This window comes from Macaca nemestrina, chromosome 9, assembly GCF_043159975.1.
Source record: "Macaca nemestrina isolate mMacNem1 chromosome 9, mMacNem.hap1, whole genome shotgun sequence".
NCBI lineage: Eukaryota > Metazoa > Chordata > Mammalia > Primates > Cercopithecidae > Macaca > Macaca nemestrina.
The window spans coordinates 123,594,639-123,614,134 of record NC_092133.1 but is presented as its reverse complement, the minus strand read 5'-3'; the positions used below and the strand labels follow the sequence as shown (position 1 = coordinate 123,614,134).

At 37.5% G+C, this 19,496-nt stretch overlaps 1 protein-coding gene across 1 annotated transcript in view; it reads left to right on the top strand.

The window, feature by feature from the left end:
• Nucleotides 1-19,496, top strand: part of LOC105488240 (plexin domain containing 2) — a 467,180-nt gene that overhangs the window by 422,903 nt on the left and 24,781 nt on the right. The window contains exon 14 of the mRNA XM_011752134.3: nucleotides 4,306-4,466. Coding sequence (XP_011750436.1) covers nucleotides 4,306-4,466 — 161 coding nt within the window. The remainder of the gene's footprint in view (nucleotides 1-4,305; nucleotides 4,467-19,496) is intronic.

Here is a 19,496-nt window from a genome sequence, read left to right as displayed (position 1 = left end):
TAAAATAATCATCATCCAAAAATGTCATTAAATGGTTATTTGGCTAGGAATAAACTAGACTGTACAAATTGCATTATTAGATATGGCCGCAGTGTCTTGGCATCTAAAACAGAAATGTAAAGAAACATTTTTAAAAGGAGATAATATAACTAAATTATTATTGGAAGTATGAATAAATAATAATTGTGAGAGTATTTATGTCTAAATAAAGGTAGTAAGGTTTACCACACTCAAGGTGCAAATCTGGTTCTGACTGTTATATTCCAAAGATTGGCAATTTATGTACTGCAAGACAAAAATAATTTTATTTCTGACAAGGACTCTTATTTAGTAAAACATGACCCTTGCACTCTTCTTTCTTCCTTCCTGGGAAGGGCTGCCTCCTTAACAGGTGCTGGTCCTCCAGCCCATTTGGGAAGTAGCAACCTGAGGTCAACTCACAAATACCTTAATCTTCCCTGTCCATTCCTGCATACACAAAAGAAGTAAGACTAATTCAGGTGCAGTGGCACATGTCTGTAATCCCAGCACTTTGGGAGGCTGAGGCAGGAGGAATACTTGAGCCCAGGAGTTCAAGACAAGCCTGGGCAACATAGTGACAATCTGTCTCTACAAAAAAAAATTAACCAGGCATGGTGGCACATGCCTGTAGCATCAGCTACTTGGGAGGCCAAAGCAGGAGGATCACTTGAGCCCAGGATTTCGAAGCTGCACTGAGTCAAGATCACACCACAGCACTCCAGCCTGAGTGACAGCAAGACTCTGTCTCAAAAATAAAAAATAAAAGAAGAGGAAGTGAGGCTGAAATTTGTGAGGCTAAAACTTGGCATGCTGTGTATAAAGGACTGTTTATGATGGCAGATACTGACCTAAAACCCAGCCCAAAGACAAACCCCAGAAATAGAATCAGACACTGAATGGTTGGATAGATGGATGGATGGATGGAGAAAGGGAGGATAAAAAACAGCAGAAAGGAGAGGGATGGAGGGATGGAAAGACGAATGGAAGAGGGAGGGAAGGATTTGAAGAAACAGTCAAAGCTTCGTTTTTGAGTCAAGTAGATATTTTTGCTACATTTCCCCTAAAGCCACATTTTCAATTAATCCTGTTTTCCCAGGAAAGCAATGTGTCATACTCTTATAAAAAATAAGAAAATAGCCAAGCCTACAAGATGCAATAATACAAGCATACTTAAGGATGAGGCCAAATTTTTAAAAGCAACACATGTTAAGGGCAAAAACGCAGTTTATATATTGTCATGAATCTGACTGTATAATTTGCCTCAACCTGCCTCATATAAAAAGTACGATAATAATATAATATCTCAATATTCATTAAGTGCTTATTATGAGTCACATACTCTCCTAAGAACTTTATATGTATTAAATGTGGAATTCTCATATCAACCCTGTGGGGTAATTACTGTTATTGACTGCATTTTGGAGATAAGGCTAACTGAAGACCAGACAGATGAGGTCATTTATTATAGCCTCACTTGATTTTTATTGGCAATGTGGTCATTCTAATACTGTAACCTATTTCCAAAAGCCTTTATTTTTATCTTTTTCCTTCCTCTCTGTTCCTCCTCCCTTCTCACCAAATACAGATGAAAATGTTTGTGATGGCAGATACTGATCTAAGACCCAGCCCAAAGACATAGCCTCTGTCATCTTGGAGGTGTAATGTTAATTCTTTTTTGTAAGGTTTAGTCTCGCTCTGTCACCCAGGCTGGAGTGCAGTGGCAGGATCTCGGCTCACTGCAACCCCCGCCTTCGAGTTCAAGCAATTCTCCTGTCTCAGCCTTCTGAGTAGCCGGGATTACAGGCACCCGCCACCACGCCTGGCTAATTTTTTGTATTTTTAGTAGAGACAGGGTTTCCACCGTGTTGGCCAGGCTGTTCTCAAACTCCTGACCCCAGGTGATCCACCTGCCTCGGCCTCCCAAAGTGCTGGGATTACAGGCGTGAGCAACCACGCCCAGCTCCAGTGGTAATTCTTTAACTGTTTTTCCCATTAGTTTTTCTTTGCTTGAAGTTACCAGATTCTTTTCAGAATTATTTGCTAGAAGAACTCACAACATGAAATAAGAGGAAATAGCAGGACCTACAGCCCAGTGTTCATTGAGGAGGCATTGATCAGAGGTCCAGAATTCAGACATGGAGGCCAGACTGCTAGTGTGTGAGCTCAGTTTTACCTTAATAGTTTTGCAACCCTAGCTCATTTTGTAATTATCCTGTGCCTCGACTTCCTTATTATAAAACAGAAATAATAGTAGTGCTTACCTCTTAGGGTTGTTGGTTGGGTACTTGCAAAGCAATACAATGATCCCTGGCACAGTGTAAATGAGCTATTATATAATGAATTACTCTAAATTTGATCTTCTTTCACTAATGAATTTCTGTTACATAAGGGAAATCTTTAGAATTTTCAGCGTTACTAGATTTGGAGAAGGATTACTGAACACCAACCGCAGTTTTCAAGCAAGGAGTTAAGGAAAGCAATAAAAATGTAGAGGGGAGGTAGAAAGAATTAGGAGGTCATGTTTCTCCACTTTATCTGGAATTCCATTCGTTCATGTGGACCACACATTGTGATAGACATCCATGTTTGGTTTTTCTTTAAAAAAATGTAAAATGAAAGAAAGAAATCAGTGCTTATTAAACGAAGTTTAATAGACAAAAAAATGTTTACAACATAGAGGCAAAGGGTAAAAATAACAAAGAGGTAAATTGTTCTTGAAAGTATTGAGGCCGGATGCAAAGGCTCACGCCTGTAATCCCAGAACTTTGGGAGGCTGAGGTGGGTGAATCACTTGAGGTCAGGTGTTCAAGATCAGCCTGGCCAACACGGTGTAACCCCATCTCTACTAAAATTACAAAAATTAGCCAGGCGTGGTGGCGGGCGCCTGTAATCCCAGCTACTCAGGAGGCTGAGGCAGGAGAATTGCTTGAACCTGGGAGGTGGAGGTTGCAGTGAGCTGAGATTGTACCACTGCACTCCAACTTGGGCCTGGGTGACAGAGCAAGATTCCCATCTCAAAGGAAAAAAAAAAAAAAAAAGAAAGAAAGAAAGGATTGAGAGCCACTGATCTGAAACTTTTGTTCATCTTAAAGAATTATCTCATAATTCAGAATTCCAGTCATATGGTGCACTTAAGATATAGTTACTGCTGTACATAATTCAGGAAGATCTCTAAATGCCTGAGTAATCATCAACAATTACAGAATTTTAGTAAAAGAAGACTTTAGAGATTAGTTGTATTTGGCTGGCTGGCTTTGGTTAGGATAGTTATTACTTTAGAAATTTAATTCCTCCCTTTGCTAACTCAGAAAAAAAAAATGTGTATTACAGTGAAAAGCATCTCAGTAAAAGTTAGAGGGAATGATACTGTTCTGGGGTGTTGTGGAATGTTTTCCTTTGCTGTGACGTTCCCTTCAGATAGTGATCAAAACTATTTGAGGGTCATTAAGCATCCATCTGTTACACTTTTTTAAAGTATTTTTGCTTAAAACAGATTTTTCACAAATTTTGCTTGGAGTTCATGTACAAACTTTCTGAAAATGCTTATGTAGCTTACCAAAAGATGTCCAGTACTCTTGAATTTAAAATTTCCGTGAGAGGAGCTTTCAAAATTAATCAGCTTTTCCCTAGGTAACTTTGTTGGTTTAATGAGAAAAATCAAAGTTAAATTTAGTGTGTAGTTAATTAGAGTTTGAGGTATCCCACAGTACTTTGAGAATAAAAAGTATTCATTTTGCTTATCCAACTAGAAATTTTAAAACACAGGCCAGGCGCAGTGGCTCATGCCTGTAATCCCAGCACTTTGGGAGGCTGAGGTGGGCGGATCACCTGAGGTCAGGAGTTTGAGACCAGCCTGACCAACATGGTGAAACCCTGTCTCTACTAAAAATACAAAATTAGCCAGGCTTGGTGACTCACACCTGTAATCCCAGCTACTCAGGAGGCTGAGGCAGGAGAATCACTTGAACCCAAGGAGGCAGAGGTTGCAGTGAGCCAAGATCATGCCATTGCACTCCGGCCTGGGCAACAAGAGTAAAACTCCATCTCAAAAAATAAAAAATAAAAATAAAACACAGTGATAAATGTATTTTTACTCACGAATCCTGTGGATTCTTCATTGCCCACATGAAGAGCACCTCACCTGTAAAATTGGTGTCGTGGAAAAGTTGTCCAGGAAGTAAAGATCCAGTCGTACTTTATTAAAAACACAAATATCTCCTTAGATGAAAATGCAAACTTAAGGGTAAGCTCATGACCGTCCTGACAGCTGGGATGTTCTTTCAGCTTCTACAGATGACAGTGCAGCTGAGAAGAAAGGGGGAACCCTCCACGCTGGCCTCATCGTTGGAATCCTCATCCTGGTCCTCATTATAGCCACAGCCATCCTTGTGACAGTCTATATGTATCACCACCCAACATCAGCAGCCAGCATCTTCTTTATTGAGGTAAGTGTTGAGTTGAACACATGAAAACCACGCCAGTTGATGAACTGTATCCGTTTGCTAACACCACCTGGATTTAATATTTACCGCATGATTTCTCCATTTTTCAGTTTCGAGGTTTCTGATTTCACACACATGGATGCTCTCACCCATGCACTCTCGTACATATTGATAGATTGCTTTCAGATGATGGGTTCAGTTACCTTATCTCTGGAGCTTTTAAAGACATAAACTATCTTGTCTTTCTGAGATCTAAAAGAAAATGGGAACCATACTTTTTGGTCCTTTTACACCAAGTATGTTAACCAGCTGCTCTCCTTGTCCTAGGAGGAAATACTACGTATCTGGGAGGCTAAAGACTTAGCTTAAGTCAATTGCTCAGTGAATGCTAATTGAGTATTGGCTGTGTGCATGATACAATATGATGGGCCTCTTCTCAAAATGCTCACAAACCGTTTGGAAAAAATATGGCTTTCACCACAAAATGACAGATATAAAAATAAAATAATGGTATATGCTGTTGCCATTTTGCATAATGTGTGTATATTTGTACATTTATATATAAATGCACAGACACACATATCCACACAGACACGGAACGAGAGCACCATACTGAATAAGTGTTATGTCTTCATGTACAGAATATAGGTTTGGTGCCAGTGCTGAGGAGTAAACAGGTGGGAAGGCAAGGGGCTGTGCATAAGGAGCTATGGCTAAGCCCTGGGGTCTAAAAGGCTGAAACCAGGAAGCCTGGAGACCAGTGGATATAGTCTGTGCGTCTGTCTGTGTGACCAAGTCATCTCTGTCCTCCAGAAGGTTGGGTTTCCTGGGCCCCATGCATATGATGCAGTTTTTTCTTGTTTTGTTTTGTTTTGTTTTTTGTCGTTGTTGTTGTTTTGACAGAGTCTCACTCTGTCGCCCAGGATGGAATGCCATGGTGCAATCTCGGCTCACTGCAACCTCTGCCTTCCAGGTTCAAGCGATTTTTGTGCCTCAGCCTCCTGAGCAGCTTGGACTACAGGCAAGCACCACCACACCCAGCTAATTTTTGTATTTTAGTAGAGACAGGTCTTCACTATGTTGGCCAGGTTGGTCTCAAACTCCTGACCACAAGTGATCCTCCCGCCTTGGCCTCCCAAAGTGCTGGGATTACAGGTGTGAGCCACCATGCCTGGTCACATGTGCACCTTTGACTCTCACATCTGAATGGAACCACTCCTCTTCCAACACCAAATAAAACTAGAAATACTAAAGCAATAAAGGAAATCTTCTCTTGCAGAATTTCAAACACAGAATTAGAATTATTCATTGTGTGACGCATGGAAAGGTTGCTTGGAATTATGGTCACTTGTTGAGTGAGAAATTATAATGCCTTTTAAACTATGGAGTTAAAATTACCTATGCTCCTTATAATGGGGAGAGGTGAATAAATGCAAATCAAACAATTGCTTAAACGTCCTAGATGGCTCACAACTGTCTGTAGAAGAAAGTGTCGTCTCCTTTTCCTTCTTTGGGGGCTCAAGGCCTTGGCACTCTCAATCTTACGTGTCATTTCAATCTTGATTCTCTTGGCTCCCTAATCTGGAGTTGGCATTTCTGTCAAATTTCATGTTTTGTTTGTCTCTGTACACAGCCCAAATTCTCCATGTCACAGAAACATTGCTCATTCTAGTTCCTCCATCAAAAATTCCTCCTGGTCAGGTACAGTGACACATCTGTAATCCCAGCACTTTGCGAGGCTGAGGCAGACAGATTGCTTGAGCCCAGGAGTTTGGGACCAGCCTGGGCAACATGGTGAAACTTCATCTCTAAAAAAAAAAAAAAAAAAATAGAAAAAATAGAAAAAAATGAATGGGGCATGGTGGCGTGTGCCTGTAGTCCAAGCTACTTTGGGGGCTGAAATGGGAGAATTGCTTGAGCCCAGGAGGTCAAGGCTGCAGTGAGCCATGACTGTGCCACTGCATTCCAGCCTGGGTGATAGAGAGGCCCAGTCTAAAAAAAAAAAAAAATCCTCCACTCCCATATTAGTTATTGAATTCAGAAGCCAAAAGGCCTTTGATACGGTGTACCCCATAAGCTTCTTTAGACCATCTTCCTGCTCCGCAGCTGGGTATAATCTCTTTCTCTTCTGAAACTCTATCTACAGGGATACACCCCTGCCTTTCTCTGGCATTCATCTTTCTGTTTTGCATTAGAGTTCAGTATGCGCATGATTTATTCCACCCTGCAAGACTTGTAAGTGCCTTAAGAGTTGGATTAAATCACTTACGTTTCCTTTGAAAAATAGGGATTCTGCCAATATTTCCTGGAAAAACGTTCATAATAAATATTCTAGGACATTTCAGACTTCCAGTGAAATTTCATACAAAACGTATTTCAGAAATGGCATCTTCATTTGATTCAGTAATTGAGGTATTATCAGGCATTGCCTTGAATTGAAAATCTGTTATTAAGTTCTGTTAATGTGCTTGGTTTTCTCGGAAGAAAGTAGACAACCTTCTCAAAGTTACAAATGCATTCTTCAAAGAGCTGCTGAGTGACAAGCTAGAAAGCCTCAGGGACTAGCCAGACCTCAGGCTGCTGCTACTGCCGTAACCCCCTCACATGTTTAAGCCTTTTCAAACTGTGCAGTTTATTTTCTGACATAGTGAAAAAGAAGACACTGTGAATATCTGATGGTGATGGTATTAGCGGCAAATTGCACAGTATGAAAGATCTAGTTAAAGCTGGTTCAAAGCAACCTACATATGACTGCAAAAATAGTGGAATATTGTTTTGAGTATTAGTCTCATTGTCTTATGTCTCAGAGCCTGTATATCCAGATGTGTGGAGTGTTTGTATATGTATACATACACATGTATTTATAGAATATGAGAGCTAGATGGAATCTTAGAGATAATTTAGCTCTATACTCTCCTAACACAAAAGGAGACTGAGTGAGGCTGAGAGGAGTGGAATGACTTATCCAAGGTCAAAGAGCCATAGTTCTAAGAATAACTCTTTCTTCTTTTCACGTGTAAGCAAAGCAGAGTCACTCAGCAGGTCTCCCAGCTTTTCTCCTCTTGACTTTTTTTCCTTCCTGTGGAGTCAATTGCCAGAGTCTGCTTAAATCTCTACCTATCTGACACGCTGCTGGGGTCATGCGGCTCACAGTGGCTGGGCAGCAGCTGATTTTTGGAGGTGATAGTCATAACTTTACTATTATTAAAACTGACCACTGTTTGCAAAATCAAAACAGATCCACGATGACCATTCTGTTTGTGATATGCAGATGTGTAAATTTGAAGATTTTAAATTATTAGTCACATTAGAATTGTTGTTGCATAAATGAGGGAACTGAATATAACAACATTTTTTTCATTGCCTTTGATGTTCCATACTATATTCCTATCTACTTTTGAAATGAAATTGATGTGCTTTCTTCTTTTATGAAAATGATACCATTCTTTATAGAAAATTGAGATAGTGCAGAAATGTAAAAGGAAGAAAAAAGAAAGTCATTTATAGGTTCCAGCATGCAGAATTGATGACTATTAATAGTTTCATTTATTTTCTTCTGGAATTTGTATGTACATAATTTGATGTTTGCCCATTTAATACAGTGGTGATTTCACTGTAATACACATAGGTATTCTTTTTTAAATAACATTTTTCTGTTTTATTATGATGGCTTTGTAAACATAATTTTAATGTTTGTATTCTATTCTATTCAACATTTGTTCAATAGTTTTATACTGACTGCCTCTAATGCAGTCAAGTGGTAACTCGGAATACACTGAGAGCCTAACATGTGCCTACAAGTCAAAAAGGACCTCGTTTCATTCAGATGAAGACTGTGTGTTAGTTTTCTACTGCTGTTGCAACAAATTGCCACAAACCTAGTTACTTAAAATAACACACACTTGGCTTACAGCTCTGGAGGTCAGAAGTGCTAAAATCAGGATATTGACAGGGCTGGTTCCTTCTGGAGGTTTCAGGGCTTAATCGTTTCCTTGCCATTTTCAGCTTCTACATGCTGCATGAGTTCCTTGGCTCATGGTTTCTTCTCCATATCATTCCAACTTCTGTTCCCACCATCACATCTCCTACCACGAACGTTGACCCTCCAGCCTCCTTGTTGTAAGGCCCCCTTGTGACTACATTGGGCTCACCTGGGTAATCTAGAATAATCTCTGCATCTCTAGGTCCTTAACTGAATCACATCTGCAAAGTTCCTTGTAAGGTAACATTGACACCTTTTGGAGATTAGGACGTGGACATCTTTGGGAGGCCATTATTCTGTTGAGCACAGAGTGCGTCAAATGTGAGATGCATCACACACTTCCAATTAAACTGTAACACACCCTTGACTATAAGATATGTCCCAGTTTCAGTTATTAAAATGTAACCCAATGGATATCTTGAATATTTCACAGTGAAATCCAGACTTCACTAAACACTTGTATGAGTTAGTTCCTGTGCTAAACACTGTATATAATGTGATGAAATTGAATGACTCTAGGCTGGGAGCGGTGGCTCATGCCTGTAACCCCAGCATTTTCGGAGGCCGAGGCAGGCAGACCACTTGAGGTCCAGAGTTTGAGACCAGTTTGGCCAACATGGTGAAAACCCATCTCTACTAAAAATACAAAAATTAGCCAGGCATGGTGGCACGCGCCTGTAGCCCCAGCTACTCGGGAGGCTGAGGCAGAAGAATCACTTGAACTTGGGAGGCGGAGGTTGCAGTGAGCCAAGATCGCACCACTGCACTCCAGCCTGGGTGAACGAGTGAGACCCTGACCCTGTTTTTTTTAAAAAAAAAAAAATTCATGACTCTGCCTTTGAGTGTATATATCAGAGCTCATGCACCCAGTGTCTTATCGCAGAGCAATGCGGCTCTTCCTACTTTTTCTTATTTTTAATCATCCCCATTATAAACATATTAATAGTAACAGCCAACACTTATCAAATACACTAATAAAGTGATTGACACTTATTACCTCATTTAATCCTCATGAAGACCCTGTGTGATACAAAGGTTATCTTCATCTCATAGATGAGGAAGCTGAAGCATGGGCCTTAAGTAAGTTCTCACCATCAGGCATTTGGTCATTAGTGGAGTCAGGATTTAAGCCCAGGCTCTCCAACTCCAGAGACTATGCCCATAACCACCAGGCTGTGCTGCCTCCCTATGTGTAAAGGGTTTTTCTTCATATGCTGTATGTAGAAATGTCGGCTGATATATATACAAGGACATACATTATGTCCTTGAAACGGATTTCTAAAAGTAGAATCAAAGGAAGGAAATGAATGGTATAAAAGAATGTAGTAAATATTGCCAAAAGCATGACAACAATTCATGTAGCTGTTGCTATTATTGTCTATTTTTAGTGATGATAATGTCAGTGGCTGTTAGCTGTGTATTTTGTTCTTGCAGAAAAGATACACCAGTTATTATACATTTTGTGGACCCAAACAGCATTCCTTATATAAAATACTTACATGGGCTTTAGCTTTTAGATTTCTTATTGTAGAAAGGAAATGAGATAATTAAGCAAATCATCACCCCATAAACAAGTGAATTAACTATTAATATCCCGTGTCTTCTTATACAAGATTAGGTACCAGAGTTCCATTCTTCTAAAATGTTCCATTTCTATTCAGTCAAGCCGAATAGCCTATTTTTTATTAACTTATCTTGTATATTACTCCATCATTCTCAGATCTTAGACTTGGTAGTTTCTTTGACTGACTGGCTTGCATTTCGTGTTTATGTGTCTAGCTTTTCACATTAATTTTCTAAAGGGTATCTGATTTTGGCCAAAATCTATCACATTATATACAGGAATGTCTACACATGCTTTAAGTATTTTTTTTTTGAAAATGAAGTTTATTATCTTGAAAAAAAATGGCAGAGAACACATAATAAGCATGAATTCCTTAATTTTTAAAAGATCTTGATGAAACTAGTATCTTTTTGGAAGAGTCAATGTGTCTAGGTTTTACATTAAATTTAATAATTGTCGAACATTGCTAAGCATAAATGTTGTGACTTGTAGTATATTTTATTGTTTCATGAATATGGGTCACAGAGATAAATGTTTACACTCTTGAATGGTATTCTACACACATCACTATTCAAGATTTTTAACTAAAATACTTAAGATGTAATCTAACTGATGGTCAAGAAAATAATATTACAAAGTGATAATCACACAAAATCAACATTCCAATGAAAGGATTCTATTTGGACTATAACAAATAATTTAGACTAGCCATCTTGCTGAAAGTATTAATGTTGAACATTGTCCTTAATTTTTCTTAGTATACATAAATAATTGCTAGTATTTGGACACTCGTGCAGTTTTGATTGTTCTGTACACATAAAAATAAAGAGAAATTGATAAGAACCTAATGATAAAAATGATTTACAGCTTTGGAAGACAGATTCTATGAATAAAATATTGGAGGATTTTTTTTTTTCTACATAGAAAAGTAAAAACTAAGAGTACCTAATCCTGCCACTTATGCTGCAAAGCTTTGAAATGTCCTCAGAGAGAAAGGAGTCAGTTCAAATGAGTAATTTAAAATGAAATCGGAAGAAGCAAAAGTTGTAGGAACAATGGCCCTTGTATTTCAGGAGGGGACTGAGATCGTGCAATGGCAATGGAGTTTGCCTGTAAATAGTAGTTATAATTCCTACCCTGAGGACTGGAGAAATACAGGGTACAGAACTGTGCTGTCAATATGTGGCTGCTACCTATATGGACTTTGAGCTCTTAAACTGTGACTTGTCTAGTACAAGGTATGTGTAAAACACACACTGGATTTTCAAATCTGAGTACAAAAAATAATGTCAACATCTCATCAATAATTTTTATATAATTACATGTTGAAATTATAGTATCTTGGATATACTGTATTAAATAAATTTTATTACAAAATTTAATTTTATTCATATTTACTTCTAAAATGGACACTAGACACTTTTAAAATTATATACGTAGCTCATACTATATTTCTATCGGATGATGCTGGTTTGTAGAGAAAACCTTGCAGAGAGAAAGAATTAGAAAGAAAAGTTGGTTCCATAGTTTTTTAAAGTAGGAAATCAACTGGTTTTTAGCAAGAAGGAAAGGAGAAGCTTATGAGGAGGCAGAAGGCTGCCAAAGCCAACTGATAAGTTCACCAGTCATTCATTCATGTATTTAATATTTGTTGAGCTTCTATTATGCACCAAGTCCCCAAGGTACATTGGTAAACAAAACGAACAAGATCATCCTTGCCTTCATGGAGCTTACATTCCAGTGGGTGGAGACAGCTGATAAACACATTTTAAGTTAGGTGTGGATTTCACATTGAATGATTAGTTTTACAGAAGAGGCAGTCACCATAAAATATTTGATAAAATGTTACCTTTTTTAATTGCTTGAGCAATGTTACCTTTTTGATCGCTTGAGCTCAGGAGGTGGAGGGTTCAACTTGATAATAAGTGGCATTCTTATTCTTATCATCATTATCTTTATTTTATCATAGAACTTTTTATGGAGCTCTAGATATAGATTTTATATATATATATATAGAGAGAGAGAGAGAGAGAGAGTAAATGAATTAAAAAAGACTGCTCTCCAAAGCAGTTTATTTTCCTAGGCCAGTTGCGGTGGCTCACGCCTGTAATCCCAGCACTTTGGGAGACTGAGACGGACGGGTCATTTTAAGTCAGGAGTTTGAGACCAGCCTGGCCAACATGGTGAAACCCCGCCTCTACTAAAAATACAAAAATTAAGTAGTGTGTGCCTGTAATCCCTGCTACTCAGGAGACTGAGGCAGGAAAATCACTGGGACCTGGGAGAAGGAGGTTGCAGTGAGCCAAGATCACGCCACTGCACTCCAGCCTGAGCAACAGAATGAAACTCTGTCTCAAAATAATAATAATAATAATAATAATAATAATAATAATAATAATTTGTTTTTCTGATGGGGAAACACTCTCACCATTCTTAAAGTGTGCCTGAATTAGAAGTTATTAGTTATTTCTATAATAAAATCTGGACATAAATGTCTAAATACCAGTCATTGTTCATACCACACTTTTTAAATTCTTATTATTTCCAGGGCACCAAAATATCTGCTTTTACTGGGAGTACTTTTTATTTTCTATCAGCAGAATCAGGATACCAAAGCAAAAACAAACTTCAGCCTGTGTGCAACCTAGGGATTCTGTCACTTTTCCAAAATAAGTAGATGAATTCTCCAAGTATCTATCACAAGTAAATTTCCTTGAGGACTCATGTGTTATCTTAAAAATTTAATGAGTTTTGCATTATTCTCTTTAATACAGACACATGTCTGATATAAAAAATGATTCTACACCATCTTCAACTAATATTAACATTTCAAAAGGTGATTCATATCACTCTTGTAGCTATAAAACCCCAGCTGTATGGTTGTAGATATAAAATCCAAGTAAGTTCAAACCAGCAGAGATAAGACCTCTGTTCCTGGAACCTGAGTGGGCAGTATCCTTTCACCCCTTTGTTGGAGTCAAGTCCAAGGTAGAAATACTCAGGATGGTGAAACAATTTGTTTGGATCCTATGGCACCTGGTTACAGAGTCAAGACATCAAACCAGAATGCCTCACCCTGGCCCTCTAGCCTGAGCAGCTACACAGCATCATAGCAAGAGTCTGTTAAGTTTTTTGCCACTCAAGGGGATTCCCCATCCCAAGAAATATTTCTGGATCACAAGAACCCGTGGAGAATAAGATTAAAGAAACACAGGCAGCTGTGGCCCTCAACTTTTCCTGGCAACTAATAGTACCACCAGGAAACAAGCCAGAAGAAGGAGCCAGGCAAGAATTCAAAGGCTGCTGGGGAGAAAAAAAGCGTTTGCTAAGAGTTTGGCATCTTGCTTTGCAGCTGCTGGATGGATCGCACTTGGGGAGTTAGGAAGACGTGATCTGTGGACAAACCTATGTAGTTCATGAGAAATCGCTTCATAGAACCACAAATCTTTTTTTGTCTTGAAGTCATATTTTCTTAATAATTGAGTTTTGCTCTTAAGGTATTTCTTAGTCTTAACTTCAGTTTTAAAGAAAACTCAAGGGGAAAAAATGATTCATTGAAATAAAATACTTTTTATTTGTATTTCTTAGATGAAGCAAAAGATGGTGTTCATTTTTCATGAACTGCTGCAAGGAAAGAAAGATAAGGCAAAACACATCTGACATGGTTTGATATAACTCCCATTAAAGAAGCTATATTAGTAGATGACAGCTTTCCAGAAATATAGTGAAATGCAGAGAAAAGTAGGTGAAATTGGGTCACTTGAAAAAAAGAGACACTCTATGTATGTCAGTGGTTTTCTTTTCTCAATTTCTATTCTAAGATGCTAGAATTTTTATTCATGAACATCACTGAATGTTTTTAAGACATCAGTTCAAGTGCATCATGATTGCCTTGTATATGTAATCATCAAGATAGGATTTCTTTTATAGATGTCAGCCTTAATTTACTCTTCTGAGTAACACATTTTCATTTAAATTCCTAAAACTATAATAGTGTTTCTAATTTAATGAAATAATTTCTTCCCTTCATTGGGGAGAATTATTGAAAATACTGAATAAAATATCTCATACTAATCTGTGGTAATTTCTTTTTACTAATTAATTCCCTAATTATTTCAATGCTACATAAGACAGTGAAAATCCATAGATGGGTGGATGGATGGATAGATGGATGGATGGATGGATGGATGGATGGATGGATGGATGGATGAATAGATAGATAGATAGGCAGATAGATAGATAGGTAGATAGATAGATACCACAGAAAGATTCTTAATAGATGAAAGAATCAGATAAATAAATGAAAATCTGCAAAGCTACAATTCACTTGGGCATTTGTAAGCTTGAATTATGACATTTTAAGGACATGATATATGTTTTAAGTATTCCGATTCTTTTCTTCTGTTACCTCTTGAAGAGACTACTCTACTGACAGTACCAACTATTGAGTAATTTCTTCCTTGTGACATTGCTAATTGTTCAGTGTTAAAATAAATACTTAAGCCTTTCTATTGTGAAAACAAATAATAGAAACTTTAATTTTAGCAATAATTGGTGCTTCACAGTAAAAATTAATTTATTCAATTACAAGATTATCTTTTCCACCAATTCCATTTAGCGTATTCTTTTCTAACAAACATACAAAACAACTAAACTAAATTAGTTTATTATTACGGCATGCTCTGGTTTATAACTAATACTAGAGTTATTTGTGATTGTAAGAAAATTAAAATATAAAATTTTCAGAGACTAAAACATTAGCAATCTAGGGAGTATGAATGTAAAGAATGTATTATAAATGATGGTAGTAATCATACTTTTTGTAATTTTATTAGAAGTGAACAATCAATGGTATTTTTAGTTTGAAAATGGGTTAAGGTTATTTTACTATATGATCTTGTGGTAATCCTTGTATAAAAGCTTTCTTAATAGAAACAAAGTAAATTTTAATGCAAAATTCATACATCCTGTCTTCTATCACGTAGTAAATGAATATAGGGTCAGAATTATTCTATGTCTGTACTTTCTACTTTCAGCTAATTACTACATTCGTATTCTAAGTAACATAATACTTAAAATTACTGTAGGTGAGATAAACTTTAAATAGATGAAAAGCCATTTTTCTATTCAATTTTTTTGTTTGTTTGTTTTGGTTTGTTTTTTTTGAGACACAGTCTCGCTCTATTGCCGAAGCTGGAGTGCAGTGGCGCAATTTTGGCTCACTGCAACCTCAGCCTCCTGGGTTCAAGCAATACTCTTGCCTCAGCCTCCCAAGTAGCTGGGATTACAGGCGCCCATCACCATACCTGACTAATTTTTGTATTTTTAGTAGAGACGAGGTTTTACCATGTTAGCCAGGCTGGTACAGGAATCTTCTTCCTTCTTTTTATTATTTTATCTAATAAATCTCTGTTGTCCCTATCCTACTCATTATTCATTTTACTCCCAGGATTTTCTCCTAGTGTGGGCCACTGTCGTGGAAGATGGCCTTGGCAGGTCAGTTTTGAGAATTCCTAGTGCTATACTGCTCCTGCCCCTTCAGAAATTCTTACACAGGTCCCCTGCACTCACCTGCAACTGGAGTGGGAACTTGCCCCTCTCACTTTCTGCTGCTCTTCTCACATGGGCCGGCTGTGTTTTCCAGGCAATGCTTATTGGCTTACTTTGTGGTTTTCCTGTTTCCAGTCCTGCTAGACACCTTGTGGAGTCCTGTAAAATCTGGGGAAGGGAAGGGACTCAAGAAATACTAAGAGGTACCCAATCCCTTACCTCCGCACTGGGTGGGGCCTCCCAACCAAGGCCTCTTTGCTGCCATCTTTACTGTTTCATAGCTTTCACTGGTGAAACTTACAGGTTCTGAAAAATCTGAGGTGACTAGGGACTGGCATGGGCCCCAAGCATACCACAGCAACCTTAGAGAAAAGTGGCCAGACTGTTAGGTGGGACCCATTCCCATGTCTCCTCACCAGGCAGGTCCTGCAGGCCTGGGCCTCCAGCCACCTCTTGCCAGACCTATTGAGCCAGTACCAATTCAGCAACTCCCTGGACAGAGCCTCCAGGGACAGCTGAAGGCCTCTCTGCTACTGCCTCTGCAGTGGAACTGCCATTGCCACCCCTGGACTAATGAAGGAGCAAAGAGTCTAAGTACCTTATCCACACCTCCAACAAGCAACTGTGAGCAAAAAGAACAAAGCTGGAGGAATCACATTAACCAACTTCAAACTATACTACAAGGCTACAATGACCAAAACAGTATGGTACTGGTACAAAAATAGGCACACAGACCAATGGAACAGAATAAAGAGCTCAGAAATAAGGCCACACATCTATGACCATCATTTCTTTGACAAAACTGATAAAAATAAGCAATGGGGAAAAGACTCCCTATTCAATAAATGGTGCTGGGAGAACTGGCTAGCCATATGCACCAGATTGAAGCTGGACCCTTTCCTTACACCATACACAAAAATCAACTCAAGATGTAGCAAAGACTTAAATAAAAACCAAAAAACTATAGAAACACCTGAAGACAACCTAGGAAATACCATCCTGACATAGAAATGGGAAAAGGTTTTACGACAAAGACACCAAAAGCAATTGTAACAAAAGTGAAAATTGACAAGTGGGATCTAATTTAACTTAAGAGTTTCTGCAGAGCAAAAGAAACTGTCAACAGAGTAAACAGTCAACCTACAGAAGGGAAGAAAAAATTTGCAAACTATGCATCTGACAAAGATCTAATAACAAGCATCTATAAGGAACTTAAACAAATTTACAAGAGAAAAACAACGCCATTAAAAAGTGGGCAAAGGAGATGAACAGACACTTCTCAAAAGAAGACATGCATGCAGTCAAAAAGCATATGAAAAAAAAAGCCACATATCACTGATCATTAAAGAAATGCAAATCAAAACAACAATGAGATAGCTACCATCTTACACCAGTCAGAATGGCTATGATTAAAAAGTCAAAAATAACAGATGCTGGTGAGCTAGTAGAGTAGAGGGAACCCTTTTAGCACTGTTTGTGGGAGTGTAAGTTAGTTCAACCATTGTGAAAATTCCTCAAAGAGCTAAAAGCAGAACTACCCTATGACCCAGCAATCCCATTACTGGGTATATACCCAGAGGAATATAAAGCATTCTATCATAAAGACACATGCACTCAAATGTTCATTGCAGCACTGTTCACAATAGCAAAGACATGGAATCAATCTAAATTCCCATCAATGACACACTGGATAAAGCAAATGTGGTATATATACACCATAATGGAATATTATGCAGCCATAAAAAAGAACAAAATCATGTCTTTCATGGGAACATGAATGAAGCTGGAGGCTATCATCCTCAGCAAACTAACGCAGAAACAGAAAACCAAGTACTGCATGTCCTCACTTATAAGTGGGAGCTAAATTTTAGAATTTATGAACACGGAGAAGGAAACAATAGCCACTGGGGTCTGCTTGAGGGGGAAGGGTGGAAGGAGGGAGAGGAGCAGAAAAGATAACTATCAGGTACTGGGCTTAATGCCTGGTGGATGTAATAATAAGTACAATGAATCCCCATTACATGTATTTATCTATGTAACAAACTTTCACATGTACCCCCAAACATAAAATAAAAATTTTTTAAAAATCTAATAAAAACTCTAAGGACCTAGTTTAAAACTAGCTAAAAAGCATAAAGAAAGTGATTTAAAACATGAAAGAACAACCCAAATTAGCATTAGAACACCTAAAAAATGAAATAGATGTGAGAATTAGAAATACAGAAAACAGAATAATTTTGAAAATAAAAAACTAGAATAATAGAAGAGCAAATAAACACAGTTCTTAATGGATTACAAGAAGTAAAAGGTTTAAAAGTAGATTTTTAATTGAAAAGAATTAAATCAGATAAAAAAAATCTGAGAGGTAATGAAAAATAAGTTTGTCAAAGAAGGTTCCCCATCTGGATAATAGGAAAGAAAAAAACCAAAGCAAAAGAAAAATAAGCCACAAACTAAAAAATTTTTAGTTCTTGAAATAAAAAAATTAAATATTGAAAGAGCATGCTATGTACCTGAGAATATTTACCCAAAACAATGAACATCAAGACTTATTCTAGTAAAGTCACTGGATAATATTTAAAAAAAGAAAGAAAGAAAAAAGTTTTGTGCACTTAAAGAAAACACTTGAATTATAAGCATATCTGAATTAGATAATCATCAAATTTTTAACAGCAACATTTTGTGCTAGAAAAGAAAATGGAGTAACCGTGTGAAAGGATGGAAAATGTCAGCCAAGAAGTCATATCCAGCAAAACTGACCATTGAGCGCATAATTTATTTAATAATTGCACATAAATAAATTATTTAATAAATAAATTATTAAATAAATTATGTGCTCAATAATTATTGAGCATAAATAAATTATTATCCATGTGCAGGAACTCTGTCAATATTCTTTCCATGAGTTCTTCCTGAAAACTCTTTCCGAGATGAGCTTCAGATAAACAAAATGACCAGAAAGACATCCTACAAGCATTGGTGGAAGCAGTGCAGCCTTCTGCCAGAACTCAGAATGCATGCATGCGTTTTTGCCTTATGACTATCCTTTGTGCATTTGAAGGTACCTATTGCTGTAACACACATCTCATATTTCAGCTTGCTTCATTTGGCAACAAACGTTTTGGAAATGTTTGGAACATGCTTACAGTTTTTTTTTATATGTTACTCCATCTATATTTATTAAACAGCAACTGGTAATTTACACATATACATACATGCACATCCTAAGCGCTCATTTATTGAACATTAAAATAATAATAAGGTTTCCAGTGATAATACTACATATCATTTAGTATTGTATATATTGGCATATAAAGTACTAGATGCTTCATAATTATAGTCTCTGAGCCTCATGTAAGTCATTAAAAAGAGATAGATATTTGTAGCAGAGCAGGCTAAGTACTTACTATAATTCATGTTCCCGATTCTAGAGTAGAGGGTTGTGACTGGTAAGTAGTTGCACAATTAAAGATCTTTTTCAAACTGTCTTGCACCCAAAGATGGAGAGGTGACTACTTGTCACTCCAGAAAGTCACATTTAAGCCAAAGCTTTTAACAATTACGTGTGCCTTTGCCACACATTCTCTCCTGCCCCAACAACTGGATATACAGTCCCCGGAGAATGGAAAAGTCAAGATGGAAGAACCGGGATTCACACATGGAAAGAACTTGCCTTCCTTAAAGGGATTATTAACATAGAAAATAGTCACCATCCAGTGCATATAAGGTCACGTAAGACATTTATTAGAGTAATGAGAAGTCAGGGAAAATCAATGGACTGGGTGTGTTTTAGCAAACAACATAATTATATTTGAATATTTCTTTGTTTAGAAAGAGTGGTTTATAAAAAGAGAATCAGGTGGATTAAAAGCCATTGAAAATTTTCAGCAAAGTAAAATCAAAAGCAAATTAAGATTATAAATATATTTATAGTGAC